This window comes from Panthera uncia (assembly GCF_023721935.1).
Source record: "Panthera uncia isolate 11264 chromosome C1 unlocalized genomic scaffold, Puncia_PCG_1.0 HiC_scaffold_3, whole genome shotgun sequence".
Lineage (NCBI taxonomy): Eukaryota > Metazoa > Chordata > Mammalia > Carnivora > Felidae > Panthera > Panthera uncia.
In genome coordinates, this window is record NW_026057584.1 from 55,250,417 (window position 1) to 55,274,217 (window position 23,801).

General features: G+C 41.7%; 1 protein-coding gene and 1 long non-coding RNA gene across 5 annotated transcripts in view; one reads left to right on the forward strand and one right to left on the reverse strand.

The window, feature by feature from the left end:
* Positions 1 to 23,801, forward strand: part of PDE11A (phosphodiesterase 11A) — a 413,203-nt gene that overhangs the window by 370,795 nt on the left and 18,607 nt on the right. For all 4 annotated transcript variants that reach the window (XM_049615974.1, XM_049615976.1, XM_049615975.1 and 1 more), the window contains 2 exons: positions 3,691 to 3,765; positions 8,873 to 8,956. In XM_049615974.1, the coding sequence (XP_049471931.1) occupies positions 3,691 to 3,765; positions 8,873 to 8,956 (159 nt within the window). The remainder of the gene's footprint in view (positions 1 to 3,690; positions 3,766 to 8,872; positions 8,957 to 23,801) is intronic.
* Positions 19,373 to 21,283, reverse strand: LOC125911817 (uncharacterized). The gene is made up of 2 exons (XR_007454470.1): positions 21,071 to 21,283; positions 19,373 to 20,162 (listed from the first exon to the last, which is right to left on the reverse strand). It is a non-coding gene; the product is annotated as an uncharacterized LOC125911817 (long non-coding RNA).

Genomic DNA, 23,801 nt, shown 5'->3' on the forward strand with positions numbered 1-23,801 from the left:
TTGAGGACCCAAGGCTTGTTTTAAGTTTTAAGTAGTCACAGTCTTAGGGGGGTTTTGGTACTAAACTCTCTTAAACATTTAGTCAGCTTCTTATGTCTTTGATCCTAGTCACTTCCATTTGCCAATAACCACATCCACAGTTCCATTCTAGACAGACTTCTTAGATCTGCTCTATCTCTTTGCTTCCTTGTATTAAAGAACAAAGAAAACTAGCATATGTACTTCTTTCCTCCTCTTTCATGATCCAGTTCCTAGTATTCGGGGCCTAATGATTTCTCTGGGCCATTTGTCCAATTGAAGGGATATCCTATGTACCACCTAATTCATTCAGTTTTTAACTCTGGATGCACTGGCCATACCTTTGATTCTAGTTGTAAGGCTGGGTCTTGATCAGCCTTTGTCATTCGAAATATATCTCAATTTTTATTTTTACACTTTGGGGTTAAAAAGCAGCTCTGTCTTCCATCCCTGAAGATGAAGACTCTGAATTTGTGACTCTCTCCTTTCTCTTTCATTCCTGGTTGTAAACCTGCCAATCCTTTTCAGAGCTCACTTCTTACAATACTTAGCAAAACACAGTCAATAGCAATTCTCACATGCTACCAACATTTTGTTTTCCAGTATCTTCCCCTAAGGCTGTAAATTCATCAGATATATTATTTGCTTTATTTCAAAGAGAAGTATACAAAATATTTTGCCACTGTGTACCATGGGTGTCATCCTTACAGCCTCCAACAGCTGTTTCCTCACTGTTTTATACCTGCCCCCCAAGCTGATGCTACATATTTTAGGGTCTTTTATTTTTCTTCCTTCTTTTTCTTTCTTTCTAAAAAGAACACACCTCATTTCCATACCATTTTTTTGTGTGAGTCAAAACTAGGCTAGGCTTTGCTACAATAACAAATATATTCTCAAATTTCAGTTGTTTTACTCAAAGAAAAGTTTATTTCTTGTTCCTATCACAGTCCAATGCAGATTTCCTATAAAGTTCTCCTCCAATTGAACTTTGGTTTTCATTTTGGTTTTCAACTTCACACTTGAAGTTACATAAACCAGGGAGGAATTTGCTTGGTTGAGTAGCGTATTTCTATATCTCTGCCCACCCTTCACTTCCACAGTATGGGAAGCCTCCCCTATAGTAAAGTCTGGACCAGAGAAGAGATAGGTATCTTCCAGGTATCGGGAAAAACTGTAGTAGTGGGGTGGCCTCTTGAATTGGGATGGAAAGAAGTGGAGAGGTAGAGAGCAGAAGAAAATTCAGGGGACCAGGGGGAAAATAGAGAAGATTGGAAAGAGAGTGGGATGAGATATGATATGCCGGGATTTTCAGAAACCCCAGTGAAATGCATGTCAACAACTAAAGGAGCAGTAGCCCACTTGGGAGTGGGAAAGGGACAGGACAAAGTACTTAACAAGAAAAAAAGTTTCTGCATTGACGTTGTAGACCAACTTGGGAGGCCTATTGGCCGGTCTCTTGGTCATTGATGTAAATAGTATTTTATTTGTAGGATGTGAAGTTCTGCTGATCAGTGCAGAAAAAACACAAGAGTTTGGGGAAATAAAGCACAAAACCATGTTTTTCCAAACACTTGCATCAGAAATCGTGCCACAACTCTAAACTGGAGATCTCATTTGTGTTTGTCTCCAAATTGAATAGGTTAAAACATTTTCAAAAACATACTTCTATGATTTTAGGAAACATTTGGACAAAAATAATAGAACCCTCTTTTAAAAATATAAATATATTTCTAATTTCCTAGAAGTTGATATTTTTAAATTTCCTTGCAAAATGGTTTTTTTTACTGGTGTCTATTCCAGTTTTACTTCCTCACAAACATGACTCTAAGCATGTGGGTTTCCCCAGTGACCCCCCACCCCCAGGCCTGATTAGCATCTCAATTTCCTTCTTTAATAAAAAATTCAATTAGGAGCCACTTAATGTTCCTGATTGGGTTTTTAAGTACAAATGAAACAGTGATACAAGTTGAACTGTGAAAGAAGCACAGGGGAGATACCCAGGACCACTTTAGAAAGATCAAGGACAGGATTGTGTTTTAATTTCTTTGCTTTCCAGGGGTGATAGACCTGTGTAGGACTCCTACCTGGGGGTGACCTGATGTGCACATTTGTATTCTTTAGTGCAAAAGACCCACCTCAGAGCAATCTGAGGGAGTGTTCTGGGGACTGAATAAATGAGGCCAGGCCCTTAGGGGACCATTTCTTTTTTAAAGGAAGGCCAGAGACAGAAAGAGAGGCCTGGAGTGCTAATGTGGCAGAGACTAGAGAGAGAAGTGAATCAGGCCCTAGAAAAATGGAGCCAGCTCCAACTAATTTTATGCTATTAAATTTTTTAAAGGTACCCATATTCCTTATTAGAAATGTTTAAAATCTGGACTGACTAGATATTCTATTTCTTTACATATGAGCTACATACTTGCTATTCTCAGGGTGTGTGTGTGTGTGTGTGTGTGTAAGAGAGATGTTTTTATGTTTTATCAATGGTTATGATTTATGGTGGACAAAATCTCTTGAGAGATACACTTAGGTAAGTTATGTTGATTCTATCCACTTGACCAAAAATTAAACCATTCTAGCCTTTTCCAGACCATGAATCTCATCTTCATAAGATCCTGGAATAGAGGAAAAACTGGTCGGGGGATCTAGACCTTCTTGCCTTCAACTTTTCTGAAATTTTGTTTTCTGCTCGTCCAAATTTTGTAAATCCAGCCAGTTCATCTGAGAGATTTCCTAGATCTTGTTCCATAGTATTGTTGAAAATACCTGTTTAACACTTACCTGTTACATCATTATGCTTCCCATAAACTATCATTAGAAGCACAGGGCTTGGAGAAGCTTCTCTGTAGCTTAACAATGATCAATCATCAACTTCTGATCATCCATGCTAATAGATGAAAAGTGAAAAAAAAATAGAAGTCCTTACTCTGGAAAAATCTCTACCATTTGCTTGTACCAACTAGAACCTACCATAATTTAATACTTTTAGTACATAGATTAAGACAGCTGAAGACCAAATCAACATTCTTCAAACTGTATCATGACACACTGTAAAAAACAAAACAAAACAAAAAAACTGGTATGAACAGTGAATCTAGCATTAGTCCTGCCCCTTAACTAATTGCTACAGAAAGAAGCAGAGGTGTGCCCTGGGGTTATCCTCTCCAGAGTCCACGCAATTATTGGTAGGGTGAGGCAGTTAAGGAGTTTGGGGGATGGCCAATCAAACCAAGCTAAGATATAAGTATGCAACAAAGTAAAGAATCTGGGTTGAAACAACCAAAGGTTGGCAAAAATATTACAAGTATATTATAATATGGAAACAGAAATTATGATTAGGGATTATTTGCCTCATTTTTCTATAATAAGAACATTTCCTCCTTTGAAGCTGGCAACCCCATGCCTCATTGTGAATATGGAATCTGCACGGTCAGAGATCATCTACTGGCAGGCATCTGAAAATACCCTGCACAAGTTCTTCTGATTAAAAGGAAATCAGCTTCATTGATTAACTTCTATAATATGTTGAAACAGAAAAGGTTAATGTACTCCTTCAAAAGCTTTTTAAATTATTATCTATGTTGAAGATAATCACCATACACATAAGGCAGAAATAACTTCTGAGTCTTATAATAAATTACACATAACCATAAATTACATATTTATATGTTCCAGGTGGCTGAACTTGTAACCAGTGAGTTCTTTGAACAAGGAGATCGGGAGAGATCAGAACTCAAACTCACTCCTTCAGTAAGCCCATCCTTTTATTATGACACATTTAGCCTTTGGAATGACATTTTCAGAAGCAACTCCAAATCACACCCTGAAAGTGGGAAAGACTGAGAGTGGATTTAAGAAAGCACTCCTGAAAGTTTAAAACTTTAATTAAACTTAGACGCTAAACACTCCTATTCCCAGGTTTCTGATTAAGAGTGGTGAGCTACTTAACAAGCATTTCCTGAGCTCACATGGTAAGACAAGTGGGCACAAGGGAGGATGTACCGAGTGGCACTGGAGTAGCTCCAAGCCCAGTGCTGGCATTACATAAGTGGTCTGTACCTACCTTGGAAGAGAAATACAGACAAAAGTTAAAGGCAGCCTGTCCAGCCTTGAGGAGCTTAGAACAGACAACTGCAGTAAATAATGGTCGTTCTGGGTTTTATTTTCCAGTTTGGGGCTTTCTAAAATCCCAACCCAGATCATTTCAAGTCTCTGTTTCTTTCCTTTGTTTGCAAAATGAAAAGTCTCACTTGGGGAACTAGGTTCTGTTGACTGAAATGCTATTTTTGTTGGATTCACCCATTCAATTATTATTTGAGAATGCTTACTGTAGGCTCAGGATGATGCTGTTTTTACTCAAACAAGACAAAAGACATAAATGCCTCATCCACAAGGAGGGGGTGGCCTCTATCCTTAAGGAATGGTTAGCTACAAATCGTCACCTCACAACTCAAAGAATGGTACAAAGCACTGTGAAGCTGGTACAGCACAGTAGATTCAATTAGACTCATTAATAGATTCATTAGGCTTAAGGAATGTTTGAATTGTCAGGAATGTCTGTTTATGAGGATTCAAGTCAACCGAGTTCTGAACATTTGGAGATTATTTGTAAGATCTTCAAGTTTTAGGACGCCTTTCTTTTCGAGCATTTAAAAGTAAGGAAAAGCCAGAGAGCTAGCTCTTAGTCAAACAGCTTCACCTGTCTGAAGTCAGACCTCACAGCCTTAACTAATTTTAACTATTCTTAATTTGTTGCCTACCTATAAAAGGTCAGAAGACTCCATAGGCTAAAACACTCACCCTATATTTTAGTTTTCAAAGCAGTATCTACTTATACTGTTTCCAGAACATCCCTTTATTCTTTTTTGGTGGTATCAGCAGATTTGGCTGTGATACCAGTTTGGGGTACAGAGTTAATGTGTAAAACACTAGTGACAACCCAAATTCCTCTCAGCTACATGTTTATTTTCAAATGAAAGCTTTCTTCCACTTAAAAATTGTTTCAGGGGCTTTGTCTGAAGGGTTTATAATGTAGCAATACCACAGGTCATTTAATTAAGTGGAAAAAAAAATGAGTCGGTTGCCAGCATTGGCGACCTGGCAAGTGCAGTGACACAGCACTAAGGAGGCTTTGTACACTCAGGTAAGGCGTTCGCTGAACACATAAATGAAATTAATTTTGCGGTGGAAACATAGCACTAAATGCTACTCTCTCCTCACAAAAGGCTACTCAACATTGCCAATGACAGTCTCCTGGCTGCTGTGGCAGGGGTATTTCTCATTAGTCCTTTCCCAGAGATGTCTGGAAATGCATGCACGCAGAGGTGACACCAGTTGTGTGTCTTTTATTCCTTGATGTTTAGGGAGAAAATTGTCTGGGAGTCCCTCCATCTGGTGTCACGGTCCTAGAGGTCATCAGGGTAACTTTCTGAAGACAACAGCTAATCTAGACCACAGCCAAGGGTTAATAGTAGAAGCAGTGAGTCAGTTAGTAAAACATGCTCAAGCACCTCTGGGTAGCGAGCGTGAAGCTGGGCACTGTGCATCCAGCCATGAGCAAAGCTGTCAACTGATGGGAAAGATAGACATTATATAAATAATCACTCATAATCAACTACAAGATGCAAAAGGCTGTAAAAGGAAAGCACAGGACAATCAATGTGCTATCTCACACTTGCACTCAAAAACATTTATTGAGAAGTGACTAGTCTAGAAATAAACTTTTACAGTATGGCCAACTGTCAACAGAATGCTAAGACAATTCAATGGGGTCAGTCTTCTGTCTTCTCAAATAGTGCAGGGACAGCAGGATATCCACATGCAAATGAATGATGCTAGATCCCTGTCACCAAACCTCAAAATAATCTCAAAGTGGATCATAGACCTAAATGTGAGGGCTAAAACTATATGAGACTCTTAGAAGAAAACAAGGTATAAATCTTCTGAAAAATAAAATAGATAAATTGGACTTCATTAAAATTTAAAACTTTGCATCTTTTTTTTTTTTTTTTTTTTTTTTTTACTTCAGCTGTTGTTTATTGACACAGGTAGGCTCTATAGCAACAGGCCGGGAGGTGGCTGCAGTAGTGGGGAAAATGGAGGGTGGGGGGAGTGTTTGCCTGCAACGACGGCTGAGTAGAGTGTAGGAAGACAAGCGCACAATGCATGACAAGGTGGGAGTGGGGGGAGACTGAGGCGGGTGGGGGAGCAAGGAAGGGCCCGGGCCAGTCTCCTTAAACCGGAACCACTGCCCTATGCCACAACTCTTGTTGGCGGTCTCTTGATGCCAGGCCAGGGGTGGGAGTTGTCTGGGTGTCCGTTTTCTGTAGGAACTGAGTGGAGTACACAAAAAGGAGGAGATGCAGGAGCCGTTGCCCTCTGTGAAACTTTGCATCTTAAAGGACACTATCAAGAAAATGAAAAGACAGCCTACAGTATAGAGAAATTATTTGCAGATCATCTATCTGATATGGGCCTGGTATCTAGAATATATAGAGAACTATTACAATTCATAGAAAGACAACCCAATTTTTTAAAAGGGAAAATGATCTGAATACATATTTCTCCAATGAATATCTATATATGTATATATAGATACATACATGGCCAATAAGCACATGAAAAGATGCTCAAAATCATTAGTCATCAGGGAAATGCAAATCAGAACCACAATGAGACACCACTTTCACAGGGACTAGCTATAATTAAAAAGATAGACAAAAACAAGTGTTGGTGAGGATGTGGAGAAACTGGAACTTCCCACACTGCTGATGGGAACATAAAGTCATGCAGCTGCTTTGGAAAACAGTTTGACAATTAATGAAAACATTAAACATTGGCTTCAGCACATGGCCCAGCAATTCTGCCTCTAGGTATATCCCCAAGAGAAATGAAAACATACACTTGCATAGAAACTTGTACGTGAATGTTCACATTATTCATAATAGCCGATAAGTGGGAACAACCCAAATGCCCATCACCTGATGAATGGATAAATAAAATATGGTGATCTATACAATGTAATATCATTTGGCCATAAAAGGGATGAAGTGCTGATGCATGTTACAGGAATGGGCCTTGAGAACATCATGCGTGGTGAAAGAAGCCTGTCACAAAAGACCACGTATCATACGATTCCATTTATGTGAATGTGCAGAATAACCAAACCTATACAAACAGAAAACAGATCACTGGTTGCCTAAGGGTGGAGCCTTGGGGGAGTTGAGGAGTGACTGCTAACTGATACAAGATTTCTTTTTGGGGTGATAAAAATGTGCTAAAATTGACTATAGTAATGGTTGCACAACTAATTGTGAATATACTAAAAACCACTGACACTGAATTAAAAAAAAAAACAACAACAACACAATTCTATACACCAGAAACAGTAATTAAGTAAATAAGGAAATTTCAGATAGCAATGAGCACTGAAGAGTAGATAACAGAATATTATTTTTTAATATTTATTTATTTATTTTTGAAATTGAGAGAGAGCATAAGCAGGGGTAGGGGCAGAGAGAGAGAGAAGGAGACACAGAATCCAAAGCAGGCTCCAGGCTCCAAGTTGTCAGCACAGAGCCCAATGCAGAGCTTGAACCCATGAACTGTGAGCTCATGACCTGACCAACTGAGCCACCAGGCGTCCCTAGAATGATATTTTTAAAGGAACATTTTGGACAAAGACTCGTGCAGTTCACAAGAACCACTCCTTCCCCCAGCAGACCCTAGTCCTCTTTCCTGGTATTTCACATTTCATGTTGCAAGACAAGGATGAGAAGAGCCTGCAGGAGTCAGTGATCTTCTCTGACTGGAGATTTTTTTGGAGATATTTCCCTCAGCAGCACTCTTATGTCTTCTTGTGAGCCCTGGCAGCTGGTGATTTCTGTCCTGCCCACTCCCACCCTCATTGATAAGTCTGAAGGGTGCTGGATTGTGCAACATCTCCAGACCAAGGGAAAGTCCTGGATCTTCCTTCATGACCTGTGTGAATGCTGAGATGATGTGGATGTCACCCACTATCTCTGTAGAGGAAAGACCAAACCTACTCTAAGACAGGAATCCAGGGAAAGGTCGCTTCTCAGACCCTGGCCTTATTCTTTGATAGCAAAGACAGGGACATTCTTAAGGGAGTAGAACTGGCAGTGTTTGTTCAAGAATCCCCCTTAGCCCCCAATTCCAACTGATCGTTTCCCTTTTTATGTCTGCCCAACAGATATATGTCCCTTCTTTTTCTCAAAAAAGTATACCTAAAATTTCTAAACATTGTAATATCATGAAGTTTAAAGCCTGGGAGTGAGGAGAGAATGGGTACCTGCCACCATCATCCATCCAATGATAGATAAAAATTTAGGAATCTATTAATGACAGAAGCTTATCGAAAAACACAGTTGTCAAACCCACACCCCACCCTGAAAAATGAATACAAATAGTTTCTGTTTAAAATGAAACTGCTTTTAAGGATCTTTTCTCATCTATCCCACCTTCTTTCACTATAAAAATAAAAGCCTGCATTATTTTTGTGGCAATGAAACATATCCCCTTCCCCTTGACTCATACCCAATTCCCAGTGAACTGATGACTTGATTTAGTGGCCATTACCTGTATCTGAAGACAGATTTTGGCCCCAAGGAGTTGCGTGCTATAAAGTTCAAATAAATTCGCTTACAAATCTCATAAAAAGAGGTGAAAATACTTTCTTTCTCATCACAGATAAAGGAAAAGAAAGTACATGTAAAGATTGATTGTGATTTGTGAAGTGTTTAGTTGGTAAAAATTGGATCACTGTGGCAAAGTGTTGACAAAGCACCTGTAAAATACTCCAGAGTAATAAAGACAAGCTTCTCCTCCCCCATTCTAGGCTATCTTTGACCGGAACCGGAAAGATGAACTGCCTCGGTTACAATTGGAGTGGATTGATAGCATCTGTATGCCTTTGTATCAGGTACTCAGGATTTGGGAGGTGGGGGGGAGGAGTTGGCGGTGCATGTCCTGCCTGAGCCAGGAAAGAAGAGTGTATGTACTCTCAGAAACGTTAGTTTTAGGAGACCTTTCCAGGGTAAGTGTATTGCTAAGAACTTTGGCTGTGGTCAATCTTTTCTCAGATTTCTGACTGTCTCCTAGGAAAAGTTAGTGCTAGGAGGCCAGAGACCTGAGTTCTCCTTCTAGGACATAATCTAGGACATAATGGGGGCCTTGATGCCCCCATCTATAAACCAGGATTAAAAATATTTTACCTCAGTATTTCCCAAGCTGTGCCCTGTGGAACACAAGTATCCAGCCATAGCCTGATAGATATCTCTTCAAAAAGAGCTCTCAGGCCCAACAACTAGGGAACCTGAAGGCTCAGAGGAGTCCTTCAGGAAAGAAACATGTTCAACCTTGATCAATGCCAAATTTCTCAAACATTTGACTGTGGAAATCTTCTTCATTTTTGTTTTACAAGTTTTCTTTCACTTTTACTAATATCCTACGAGACACAAGAGTTCCATGAAACCATGACACATGGCCTTCTGTCCTGATCGCATGGTCTGGGCCACAGAGTTTTGAAAGAACCTTCCATGGGAAAGCTCTGCCTCTCTCTGAGATGCATGTGACAAATGCCGCTGCCTGGTGGTCGGGACCCTGCTTCTGGCAAGGAGACAAGTGTCATGGGCTTTGAATGTTCACACTCCACTTTTTGAGTACAGATTAGGATCGGCACCAGCTAACACTAAGGGTTTAGTGTTCATTGGCTTTTAATTCTGCTACTAAGCATTTGCTTTCATGTGTAAAACCTGGCGAGTTCTTTACCCCCTACCTCGCTCAATCAGACTGAGCTGCTTTTCCAACTTCAAAGTGAGAAACACATGCAGGGAAAGCAAAACCACGTTAGTTTCTCACTCTGTGTAACTCCATTAAAAACACAGTATTGGTTTTTAAGGACCTCACAACCATTAAGTTTCAGGCTTATCTACCACTTCGTTTTCAACACTTTTAGGAGCTGCTGAGCCCTGTCACATTACACTAAAAAAAAAAAAAAAAAAAATCCTAGAATACTATCTTGAAGATAGAAATGAAACTTTTTAATGACTATAAACAGCAAAAAACACCAAAATTCATATCTTTGTTTTACATGAACCATTCAATACATGATAGCATAAAATCAAAGTTTTAAAATAATCTTAAGTACATTATTTTAGCTATAAATGGCACATAATGCTCTTGTTTAATAATGAAAACTTGGGTGAAAAAATCAAGAGTAACGTACACTTTATTATAAGAGGCTTCTTGACTTTCTTTTCTTCCTGTCTACTCCTCCCACCCTTGCTTCTCTGGTATCTCTGCATAAGCTGGGTGCCCAGGTACAAAGCCCACAGCTGTTGGGTCAGATATATCTTGCTTTGCTAAATTCGCCTTGACTACCCATGTTGAATTATTTATAATTTATTCAGTTTCCTGTGCCCACTGAGGCAATAAATGGGATGAATTTTTGCAATTAGTAAATTCCTTTTACGGTGGGTAAAGCTTAGGAGGACGAAGACTTGTAATTGTGGGACTGATAAATTTTCGGTATTAGTTTGCAAAGCTTCTTTGGAATGGACCCAAAGTCCACATATCCTTCCTATGTGATTGGTTATAATAAATGCTGGCAAGGATTCTCATGGGCTTTTCCATGCTAATTTCATTGTTTTGCATCTGATTCACAATTCTTTGGGCTTATCTTATACTTCCTATTAAGTACTTTGAAATCTTCAGGTTAAAAAGGAAACTACTTGAAATTGAAATCGAAACTAGCACTTTCCAGAATTTAGGGAGTAATACCACATCACATTATCTATCATTCTTGATTTTCCACATCTGTTTTACTTTACTCCCTGTCTGTGAGGTTAGATACACCTGCTATTTTTATCCACAGAAAATTAACATAGAGCAGTTTTAAGTGACATTCCCACCAAGTTAGAGTTGTGTCCCACATATCCGTGGCCTTGGTTTTGGTGTAGTGGTCTTTCTACCACCCATCCCACCTCTGCTGGGTATTTCTTCCACAATCTTTTCTTATTAAACTAACGAGAGAATCATGGCATTGTAAAGAGGAGTGTAGAAGGAGTTGTTTATAAAAGTTCATGTTCAGGGGCACCTGGGTGGCTCAGTTGGTTAAGCGTCGACTCTTGGTTTCAACTCATGTCATGATCTCGTGGTTTCGTGGGTTTGAGCCCTACATCAAGGCTCTGTGCTGACAGTGTGGAGCCTGCTTGGGATCCTGTTTCTCCCTCTCTCTGCCTCTCCCCCTTCATGCTGTCTCTGTCTCTCTCAAAATTAATTAATTAAAAAGATTTTTTTAAAGTGTGTTCATTTCTGCTGCTATGTCTTCTCAGCTAGCAAAGTATGAAAATCATGTTCATTTTAAATGTCTTATCATCACTTATTTTTAAAAATAACACAGATTTTATTTGTAAATTCTTTATAAGTCTTTGAAACCAGTATTTCAAAAAGCCCTCAAACTGAAACTTTGCTGAATGATTTTAAGTATCCTCTCTGAGAGTCCCTATTTTGTTCCATCTCACACAGTTGGGGGAGAAGGGGATTGTCCGTTATTTAAATGGGCAATCTGACATTCACTGTTGCGCCCTGGAGCTGAAATGGAATCAGTCAGTGGGCAGGAATCACCATTAGTGCAAAGATACAAAACGTTGAGGAAGTAACTCACCAAGCAAGAGAAGTCACTGGTGTGACACTAGTTCCTGCAAATGTCTGCAGGAACTCAGGTTGTTGCCAAAAGGGAAGATTGAGGTTTAAAACATGAAAGTGCAGTAATAAAGAGCCTGAGAAAATAGAAAGCAGATGGGAAAGTATGCAGGTGGCCAGAATCTCAAAAAGGGATTATCTGAAATGCCATGGTCTGAATTATGTAGAGTGTAGAAATCCAGGGTGGCCTTGCTAGGTCAGTCTGGGTGCAGGGGAAGAGGATACAGAATATTACAGATAAGACAAAGAATGTTTCTTTTCATGGCCAGGACCCTGCCCCCAAGGTGGAGCGGTTTGGGTGGCTGGAAACCTCATGTAGAACCTGAGGCAGATAGATACTCATGGAGAGAGCTGGGATCTTGTGCAGGGGAGCAGTGTGGAGAGCGCCTTCTAGCGAGGGTGGAAGCTCACCCAAGCACTGGGCTGATGGCCTGAACGTGGAATGTGGAAGGAGTTTAGGAGCAGGGTGGAGAGGGAGCTGAGTGGTAGATACATATATGGTTTTAGTACAGCTTTTTGACTTCATTGACTTTCACTGGGTGAAGTGGTTTCCCTTCATGGTGTTGAAAAGCTTGTGCATACGTCAAACTTCAAAATAGATCAAGCACTTTCCTCTTTCACTCCAGTTTGCGGAGTTTTGTCCTTCCTCCAAGCCAAGCGTAGATTATCGATAGTCTCGGGTGCCTGAAGGGCTACTTACTAGTGTGCTAGGTGGGAACTCACACAAACTGCATTTTGGATGCCCACTGCATTTAAAACTGAAACTCTTATCTTTGAGACAACTTCAACTTCCAGGTAGGGCCTGTGTTGAAGGAAAAGCAGGCCAACTCCTCCAATCCTCCTAAAATCTATTCGTTAGGAAGTTACCTAAGTAATCTAGTGATTGACTGGAAGTGACTGCCAGAAAATACATAAAAATATATAAACAAAGTGGTGCGTGGAGGAGCATGCCCAGAACACTCCCAGATGGACAGATAGTTATATTGTAGGGAGATGTGACACTAATATTTACGTGTGAGTATATAATTCTCCAGAACTTGCTTGTCTTTTTAATCTGATGGCTCCAAACTTTTCTTTGAAAAAAATAGAAAATGGTCCTAACAGGCAGAAGTCATGATTTATCTGTGACAGCATTTCAATCAGGAAGCATATAGGAAGTCAAGAGTGGGCAGGGACCCATCAGAGCGTGTGCCCCAAGAGAAGACTAGAGCCCAGTTAGTTAGCTCCGTCCTAGCAGGGTATCTTGGAGGAACACACTGACATCTGATTCCCGTGCTTTCTGCTGTCTTTGCACCCTGCTGGGATCCATTAGCCTGCTGCTCAACATCTTTGGAGGGAGAAAAAAATATAAAGAAAGAAAGAAGAAAAAGAAAAAAAGACACCATCAAACTTTGAAGCCACTGCTGTACCAGCCTTAGGGATAAACAGAAAGCCTGATGTGACAGCATCACACTGAGCTTCTCTTTGCAATAACGAGCTCAGTTTTTGCCCTTTGTTTTCATTCTTGACTTAATCAAACCTCAGTGTACCTAGAATTTCAATGATGCATAGAGGCATTATAAATCTTCTGTTGTTAAGGATTGAGGGATTTAATTGTTATTATGAACATAATCGCATTTGCAGCCCATCCCAAACAGGTTCTTGACTTGGAGGTGGATTTTTTCCACAGATATTTCAAAAGGGCTTGACCTGGACAGGATCTAGCTGGAACAATTCCCTGTTTAGTTCTGCAAGCGTATTGCCTCTTTATTAAAATGCCAAGGAGTTTCTGCAACAGGCAGGGCTTCTGATGTTTTGATTACAGTAACTTTTGACCTTTTTTCTGCCTTCAGTTGTAATAGTCGTTTTGAAAAATACCTTCACCTGATGCAATTAATAAGCTCTCTGAAGGGAGAGAGAAAAGAATCTTTATAATTGAGGTTGTGAAGACTGGGAATTAGAATTGGTAAATTGGAAAAGAGGATGTAAAGTGCTAAGACAATTTTTCTGGACACCAGTAGAAGTTCTTTAAACACAATTTAATATTCCCCAAATGGCTCATGCTTTGTGTCCAGTTTTTTAAAAAAGAATAAGTAATGAGCTACTGAGTCACTAGTTAGAATATAACATCATCTTCTCTTAAAAACCTACAAGCGATAGAATGTGGATCCAGAGAAGAACAATTGCATCAGATACTTTTTTTAAAAAAGGATACCACTCAAATGGGTTTTCTATCAATGCTTTCTCTACAATATTTAGCATTCTTATGGATGAGAGGAAGAAATAGTTGGGGCTAATTTCTTGTCTTTACAAGGAATGACATCATGTATAACTCAAGAAGCCTCAAGGAAAGCGAAGGAAATAAGTTCTATATTCTTTATAATTTATCTATCTGGCTCCACCTTTTCCTGGTGATGTGGGGAGGAGAGGCGTGCAGGGACTGCGCTTAAACTTGACAATTAAGGTATCACAGTTTTTTCTTGTTGGAACAGACCTTTGGGAGGACTGAAATGTGAACAGTTCCAAATCAGAGCTATGTCTTCGCCCCAGCTGCCATCCAGGCATCGGGGGGGGCGGGGGGGGGGGCTCCCTCCCCTATCCTTGTGAACACTCTGTAAGCATTGGGGAGAAAGGCCCAAACACACATACTGCCTGTTAGGTCTCACCGGGTTCATGGAGAGCTGGTGGTCACGGCTCGGTGTGATGCCATGCTGGCCTCTAGGTGACCATGGGTGTGATATGCACTCCGCCCAGGGCCTGGCCACTTGCTCTGGCTGCTGAAGTCTGTGGTCCTGGTAGGAACCTCTCATGGCAAGCCCCTAGCAGTTTTCTGGTCAGATCTAGTCACCTGCTTTTCTCGCCTGAGTGCTCAGCTCCTATGGGCCACCGGTGAACTCCCAGCTACTTTCTCCTCACCGTGCTGTCCACACAATTTCCTTGGCACTTTCTAATAAGCCGCCTGGATAGTGCCAACTTGTTCTAGTAAATTCTATCACTTTCCTGAATTAGGCTCTGAGATTCAAGAGACAAGCCCTCCCCTGACCCCCCACCAGGCTTCATCTCCCAAGGAACAGGGAAGGAACAAGGAACTCACTTCTCATTTTCCCTTTCTCCCCACCCTCCCTTTCTGTCTCTGTCCATTATCTCTCTCTCTTCTCTCTTCCCCCGTCCCCATCCCTCACCCCCACAGTGGAAAGTGTTTTAATTTCCTTTTCCTTGTCTAATGGGAACTATCCGTATATGGTGTCCCCTGTGCTGTCCGCACTAGGCTTTGTGGCCAGATGTGATGATCTGACTTGGCCAGATTTGGTTCTTAATAGGTAAAGGAGAATTCTGGAATTTAGAAACCCCCTTTCTCACCATACGAAGCTGGCATTCAGGGTTATTCTCTCTCAACGCTGAATGATGACAGCTTGCTGTTTCTAACGGGATCCACCATTTGCCTGCAGGAGGGAAGCCTACTGAGTTGATGGGCGGGAACCATAGGCATGACGATTCAAGCAGAACAAATATACATTGGTTTAATATGTTCAAAATATTGTCCTTGTCACATACACCATTCCCAAATCTGAGTGCTGATAGTAAAACCTGTTTACTTCAACATTTTCCATGTACTATTAGTCAGATATGAATGGAAGAGAAATGTAAACATTTGAAAGTGTCAGTTTTGGGGCGCCTGGGTGGCGCAGTCGGTTAAGCGTCCGACTTCAGCCAGGTCACGATCTCGCGGTCCGTGAGTTCGAGCCCCGCGTCAGGCTCTGGGCAGATGGCTCGGAGCCTGGAGCCTGTTTCCGATTCTGTGTCTCCCTCTCTCTCTGCCCCTCCCCCGTTCATGCTCTGTCTCTCTCTGTCCCAAAAATAAATTAAAAAAAAAAGTTGAAAAAAAAAAAGAAAGTGTCAGTTTTATGTAGTTTCTAAGCCCCTTCACTATGGCCTGTCCTCCAAACTTTTGGCAAAGTGAACTTCCTTTTAAAAAAAATTGGATCATGGGGGTGCCTGGGTGGCTTAGCCGGTTAAGCATCTGGCTCCTGATCTCAGCTCAGATCACGATCTCACAGTTTGTGAGTTTGAGCCGCACAATGGGCTCTGCGCTAACTGCACGGAGACTGCTTGGGATTCTCTCTCTCCCTCTGCGCCTCCCCTGCTCACTTTCACACACACTCTCAAAGTAAATAAAATAGATTTTATTATTTTTTTAATTTTTTATAACATTTATTCATTTTTGAGAGAGAGAGAGAGAGAGAGCGAGAACGAGCAGGGGAGGGGCAGAGAGAGAGGGAGACACAGAATCCGAAGCAAGCTCTGGGCTCTGAGTTGTCAGCACAGGGCCCAACATGGGGCTCAAACCCACAGACCGCAAGATTCTGACCTGAGCTAAAGTCAGATGCTTAACCCACTGAGCCACCCAGGCGCCCCTAAAATAAATTTTAAAATAAATAAATAAATATTGGACCATGGCACCCCTGATTATAAACCTCAGGTACTACCAGCATCTATAAGATCCCTTCCAGATTTCTCACTTTGGTATTTCAGGGCCACCTTCGCTGAGGCCCCCTGCCTCTTGGCTTCATCTGCTGTCACCCTACCCTCTTCCTCTCACAGGCTCCCTTTGCCCCAAAGCACAGGACTCACAGCCCTTTTGTCTCTCTTCCCTTGCCTTTGGCTACCCTTCTGCTCCTTTCTGCCTGGAAAACCTAACCCCTCCCCCACCTCGACATTTCTGCGGAGCTCTGTCTTCTCATAATCACACGTAACACTCGTATTGTGATTGGCTGGCTGGCTGGCTCCCTCCCCCCCGTTACACGAGTTTCTTGGGACACCCTATTCCTGGTACCCAGCGCAGTGCCTAGCACAGAGTTTACCAGAACTGTTCGGTAAACGTTTGCGGAACAAGTGAATGAAGAAACCGAGTGAATGATGAGCGCAGCACCACAGAATCAATTATAAGCAGTGGAATGTGTGAAGGAGAGTTACAACGTCATGTTACATTATCATCCATAAATATATAAAACCTCTCATCCGAGTGTGCACCGTTCTATCCCTGCCCATAACCTGAAGTATATGGCCTATGATATCTTTTTAGAAAGTCGTTAGTTCTCATCATGGTTGAATTGGCCCTTAATTCTAATATAAAAAGGCTAGTTTATAGCCATGAATTTTTCAGGGCTTCGACTTTTTCAACTAGGAAATACGTGAAAGTTTCTCTTACCCTGCATTGGCAGAAAATATAGTCCTCTAGTTATTTTATTTTTTTAAATGTTTATTTTGAGAGAGCGCGCACGCATGAGTCAGGGGAAGAGTCAGAGAGAGAGGAAAGAGAGAGAATCCTAAGCAGGCTCTGTGTTGACAGCACAGATCGATGTGGAGCTCGATCCCACAAACCATGAAATCATGACCTGAGCTGAAACCAAGAGTACGATGTTTAATCAACTGAGCCACCCAGATGCCCCTAGTTATTTTAATATTCACCCTTAATAGAGCTAGCACATGTACATGGATTTCAAGAACTTATAGTGTACTTTAATGTGATTTCATGAAATTATAATAAAACATGGCAACTTTATTATGATTAAAATGTAATCTTTCTTTGCCTTAGAAGAGTTTTTAGATCCTACATCTCCAAACAGTTACCACTACAAGCATCACATCATCATGTGCTGAACAGCAGAGAGGGCTTACTGGTAGAAGAGCATTCAAGTTCATGTCACTGCTTGCATTGAGCATGACAGGTGTCAGGTAAACTCAAAACTGCCATCATGAATCCATATTAAAATGCTGGAATCTGGCAAAAAAAAAAATAGATAATATATTACCTCGTAAGGCTTTTGAAGGTAGAATTTAAGATAAGATCTACTTCTCCTTATCTGGCTGGCCAGCATAAGTAACTCTTTTTAAAAGTGTTTCTGTTCTGGAATCATGAAGCTGAAAATGACTTAGCCACAAGTCCACACAAGGCCTGGAATGCTGTCTTACCTTGCTTCTCAGCTCCTCTACAAAACATATTTTAAAAGCTGATTTACCTCCTTTTCATGGCTCTTTCTTCTTTGAATCTCTTCAGAAAAAGAGGAAGAGAGAGAGGGAGAGAGGGAAGGAGGAAGAGAGAGAGAGAGAGAGAAAGAAAATTGCATTCTTCTACCAGGAGATCAATCAAGGCCTCTTTTAAAGATTGTTTTTTGCACTGTAAGTGCCTCTCCGAAATTTCTGCAATTTAATGTGCATTTGGAAGGTCAGCATTGCCTGAGCTCCTGGGAAGTGAGGCATGAGATAAACATAAAGCATTCTTATTATGCTATTGCCAAACAGAATCTTCTGTACTACTCTAAATGTTTCCTAAGAGAATTCAAGGAGGACTATCTGGATGCTCAGCCATCACCACTCCTATATTTAATTATCTGAGCTGCAACCATAAAAATATTAAGTCACTCAGAGCACATTGCCTTATCTAGCAAGCAGATGGTCTATGGCAATGTGACCAGAAAGGGCCAGGCTCTCAACCTCATGCACCAACCAATATGGCGTCCCAACAGTTGACTCTGTTAGCCACGATCTAAAATGAAGTTAAAGACTTCTACCAGACTGAGCACTTGGAAAAGAAGTTCAGTATTAGAGTCCTGACAGACATGGATGGGGGTATCCTTATGCACATTTTTTCAGAAGGCAGACATTTATTGGATACTGACTGTGTTTACAAGGTGCTTTTACATACACAGTTGAATTTGATCCTAACTGTGAAAGAAGAAAAAACTTCATTCTGGATCCTATAATATCTAATGGTCTAGGTTAACATGTGAGGAAAGTGAAAGCTAGAGAAGCTAATGGACTTAATCCGAGTGAAGCAGTTTTTTACCAGGTAGAGCCAGAAATTCAAGTCCAAGTCCTCTCTGCCTTCATCTATGGCTTTTTCTCACTGCACTGCTCTGAGGAGGTAAAAGGCAATTCCATTCTGCCCAGGAGTGCTCTACCTTTGTAAACTTCCCATTTACGAAATAAAACCCTGAATCCTTCATAAGGAAGGATATAGGGGCCAGAGTAGAGATTCCAGAGAGAGCAATTCCTAGCAGACCAAATGGGCTAATGGATTCTGTTTCACTGGTTACTACAGAAAACTCTCTCAGAAGTATGTTATGTCAAGCTGTCCTTGATTTGACACTTTCACTGGCAAAGTGGGTTGACATTGCCAATAAAATGTGGCAGACTGGCCTCATTAGTTTATCTTCTCATCCTTCAGAGAATTCTATTAACATAATAATAGAGGAACTTTTTTAAAGATATAAACATTCTTGGGTAATGAGAAGAGGGTGAAAAACTTTTGAGGAACATGATAGAAAAAACCCTAAATTTCCTTGAACAGACTGTTCATGTAAGTAGGTATGTTAAGGACTCTGCTAGTGAAGACTCAGGAGGAAATAAGGAACACAGGAGAGAAAACATATTGCCTTACAGAATACTTGAATCGTCAGGAGCAGATTGTTAGTAGAAATAAGGACCTCACACTCTCTTCTTCCTGTGATGCCCCTTTACACTATTATCCACACATAAACACAAATTTACCCAGAGATACTAGAGTATTGTGATGTGGTCACTTAACGTGAGGTTCATTCCAACTGTAATTTTCATGCCATCCTTTGAAACAGCAGCCTAGAATTCCAGTCAATTGACTTGTCATAATTTATTCAGTCATTACCTAATTTTTTTCTTTTTGCTAAAAGAGATAATTCTGAAATGAGCACCTTTGTTCAATATTTTATTGACTTATTTGGTACTACTAAGTGGGATTAGAAATAATGAAGTTGTACTTCTTAAAAAAAAGAAATTCCCAAGGACAACAGAATGTGAGAGGAAATAAGATCTCTTCAAATATCGAAAGCTGGAAAGGCAGTAACATCCCAGAATGTCTGCAGACAGAAGTGAGCTGATCTGTCTTTCAGAAGAAGCTCCTGAGAGGCTCAGGACTCAAAGGGGCCAAGTAAAGTCAAGAGAAGATACATTAGTTTCCTAGTGTTGTCTAACAAAGTATAATGAATTGGGGGGCGTCCAACAACAGTAAATCTCACAGTTCTGAAAGTGAGAAGTACGAAATCAAGGTGTGGCAGGGTCGATTCCTTCTGGAGGCTCTGAGAGAAAATCTGTTCCATGCCTCTCTCCTAGCTTCTGGTGGTTGCCAGAAATCCTTGGGATTCCTTAGCTTCTGAATGCATCACTCCAATTTCTGCCTCTGTCTTCACGTGACATTCTCCTGTGTCTCCGTGTCCCTGTGTCTTCACATGACCTTCTGAAAGGACACCAGCCATTGGATTTAGAGCTCATCCAATCCAATATAACTTCATCTTAACTTGATTCCATCTGTGAAGACTTTATTTCCAAAAAAGGTCACATCTCCAGGTACCAGAGTGTCTTTCAGGGGGGTACAATCTGATCCACAGCAGTGAGGTTGAGGCATGAGCCTAGAAATAAGCAGAAAGGTTAGAAGTTGGCAAATGGAGTCTCAGGGACCTCTCACTACCTTCACAGCCAGGTAAACCACCCATGCAACCACTGTCAAGTCAGGAGGCCAGAGAGCTCTTCCCACAGAGCCCTCATTGGGAGAATTCGTGGCTCAAATTAAAAGCCTATGGAATGACTGGCTGGACCCCATCCCCTGTACCCAGGACACCAGGGGCCAGACATGCCCAGAAGCAGCAAAGTAGGATTCCTTTTTAGGGAAACGGTGACCTCAGAGAAAAGATCCTCATGTACTTGCACCTGGGATGCTCTCAGTGAAAGAGTCAACTCCCCCCATACGATGCCCTTCAAATGAAGCCCACCGGTCAGCGACAGCCTCTCCCGCCTCTCCTCCCCACTGGGCACAATGCCGTGCCCAGTGCCTTGCTCTGAAGTATGCAAACAGGTAAGGGCCACAAGTACGTTTCAGGAAAGCCTCCACTGTGATGGAATGGAAGCAAATCAAGAAACACGAAGGCAAAAAGGAATTCAGAATAAACAGTAAATACAAAAAAAAAAAAAAAAAAGCCTACTTCAAAAAAACCTAATATCTCAATAAGACAAGAAATATGTTCTAAAACGAAACCAAATGCGGGTTATTATTTTCCAGTTGCCACATCATGATTTTTCTCCCTTCCCTGGACCCTCTACTAAGAAGGGTTCTCCTAACTGTCCCCACTGCCAGCTGCCACCACTCAGACCTTGTCAGGCTCAGCAGCCGCTCTCCCACTTCACCCCCTCGGTCCGATGTTCTAAATAAACACTGGAGTTACCTTCCTAAAGCAGCTTTGGCTGTGGGTCCTTCAGACCCTCCCTCCCCATCACTGGAGGAAAAACTCTAAGCTGGTACCTTTGACCTCCCTGTGCTCACCTCTCACTCCTTCCTCCCTACCTTGTGCTCTGGGTGTAACTGGCCACCGGCCATTTCGCAAAGTGCTTCTCCACTGACGTTACACATGCGCGCGCGCACATGCATGCACGCTCACACCCTGTGCCTTTGCTCGCACAGCTATCACTGCCACATGTACCTTTCCGTCTTCTCCCCCAGAAAACCCTACTGTTACTTTAGGAAGCTGCTCGGATGACAGGCTCCCGGTAAACCCCTCTTTACTCCCAGGAGGTAGATACCGCAGCTCCGGAGGACCCTTTGCATTTTCCTTTATTGGCACATTAGACTTACTTGCGTTCATTGTCTCTGTTACTCAGCAGTCGTGCCCAGCGCATGTTCAGTGCCACCCACCTCCGCTCTGGTGCAAGCTGTTACTCAGCTTCTTGGAGCCCCCATGGGACGGCCTGAGCAACACATCCAGGGTACGGGGAAATGGGAAAGAGTGGGTTCCGCTAGGAAGATCTTGCGTTCCCTCCGCATCTGGTGCTTTCGGCGTGCCCTGAAATAACCCGCCATTCCGGAGTTGCCCTGTGGCGGGCGTTAGCATTTCTGTCTTTATTTCACGCCTGAGAAACGAGGGAGGTTATACTTGCTGTTCGCAATCGCCCCAGTGAATTAGGGGGGAGTTTCAGCGTATGAGCGGCTGCCTCCTACAAGCAAAGGGAGGGATAAACTATAGAACCATAAAATAATGGAAAAGGAAGAGTAATTCTCCACGTCCTTGACTTAATACGTCGTCTGTAATCTTAGTGCTACAGATGCCCTGATCAGCCAAAAACTAAACAGGAAAGGAGAAAGAGCCACAGAGACCTACAGAGAAGTAAGAGACGGAGGGAAACAGAAATGAGACCTAAGACCAGGCAAGAGATGCTGAGTGTTTTTATAACCATCGTCTTTCAAATCTGCCCTCTACACTCATAAAACCTAAAGCTTGCTATCCTCAGACTTCTTTTTATGGTGATCTCCACAGGTTTGTAGGTTTGACTGAGAGTAACTCCACTCTCTACTTTTTAAACGTCTTTGGCCTTGCAAAGTAACTCTCTTCTTGGAGCAAAGGGAATTGGTGATAGTTAACATCACCCTTTCCAAGAGTCCGAACCAAAGGAGCTGAGGCATGTGGAAATGCTTTGGGAAGAGTAAACATCCAACGTTAAAGCACTCCATACATTGTTACTGCCATTAATATCACCTCTAAGCTTCAGTGGCCTGTGTTGTAAATTTGGATGATAACAGCCAAACTGCCTAGCTCACTAACAACATTCTTGAGCACTTACTGTGTGCCAGGCACCAGACTTTCCCAGCATCACCTGATTTAATCCTCTTAGCGATGTCAAGCTAGATACTACTATTGTCCTCTTTTCAGATGTGAAAGCTGAGGCTGGAGAAAAGACACAGATATTAAGTGACAGAGCTTAGATTCTTTCTGCTTCCAAATCTGGGTTCCCGCTTGCTGCCCCTGAGGAGTGTGTGTGCGAGCCTTAACATTACACAAACCTCACGTCCTTAGTGGGTCCACCTTACCTACACAGAAAGGAGATGCTGTTGTGATCCGAAGACACTTGACTAGAAGTGAGCTTGCAGATCATCTGCAGGTCGGGAAGGTGAAACCCTGAAAGGTCCCTTGTGACCCAACTTAACAGTGGCAAAGCTGGTTTAGACTTTTCCCTTCGGTTATGGTTTGTCCAATACACCCTGCCATCTACAGGGAAAACTTGAAACATATCATCTCAAAGTTCTCAAAGCTATCCTGAAGGGACAAAAGTTGAAAAGGAAGTCCACCTGAGTAGTGATGCAGATTGCAAACAAGCAGAAAGCAGATCAAACCAGGGAGTTTGTTTGGAAGGACAGCATGGTGAAGCAAGATGCCTGGGAGAACGGGGGAAATGGAATGAAAAGTCAGCAAACAAGGTAGAAAAGACAGCCCTGAGAGGGCCTGAGAAACTGAACAGAAAATCTGAAGGAAGATAAATGGATAATTTAACAGCCATTCAGTTTTTAAGAAAGACAAAGAACAAGCTACATTGCATCAGAAAAGGCCTAGAAATGATGATGGATGGGGCCCTTCAAATGAGTGGCGAACACAACAGAATCACAGTTGCCTGGACAATTCCCAGCTGAGGGCAAATTTGAGCAACTAAATAAGGATATGAGACTGATACGGATTGAAGAGTTTTTCAAAATCTATTTAATGGCCTGGCAGGGGACATTGATCGCTTCTCAGAGGAAATGTTTGGGATCAATGAGGTAGTCGGCCCTTATCTGTGATGTGGACTGGTGAGTGGGGTGGGGGAGGGGTTATCACACTGTCAAATAATAGACACATGACACTAGGGTGACATATAATTAAGGTACTGAAATAATTTCTGAAGTGTGGTGGTGAAACACTGAATTATTTTGATCTTCATGTAAGCATTTCTCTTCTTTATCTTTGTACTTATAGGCCTTCTTTCACCATTAACCATCAGGTGGATGACCTGTTATTTAATAATTCTAACACATGATCAAAGGTTGCTGCTCCCTTTATTGGTTCATGATAAAATTTTTGAATAAAATATTTTACTGCCAAAGAGTTTATACACATCCAGTGAACAGAATTCAAAAGGCACAGACGTATTAGAGAAAAGTGATCCTTCCTCACACTTCTGTCTCCCAGTCACCTCCCTCAGGGCCACCACCTTTAACCAACTTTCCCATATATGCATCTAAAGACAAT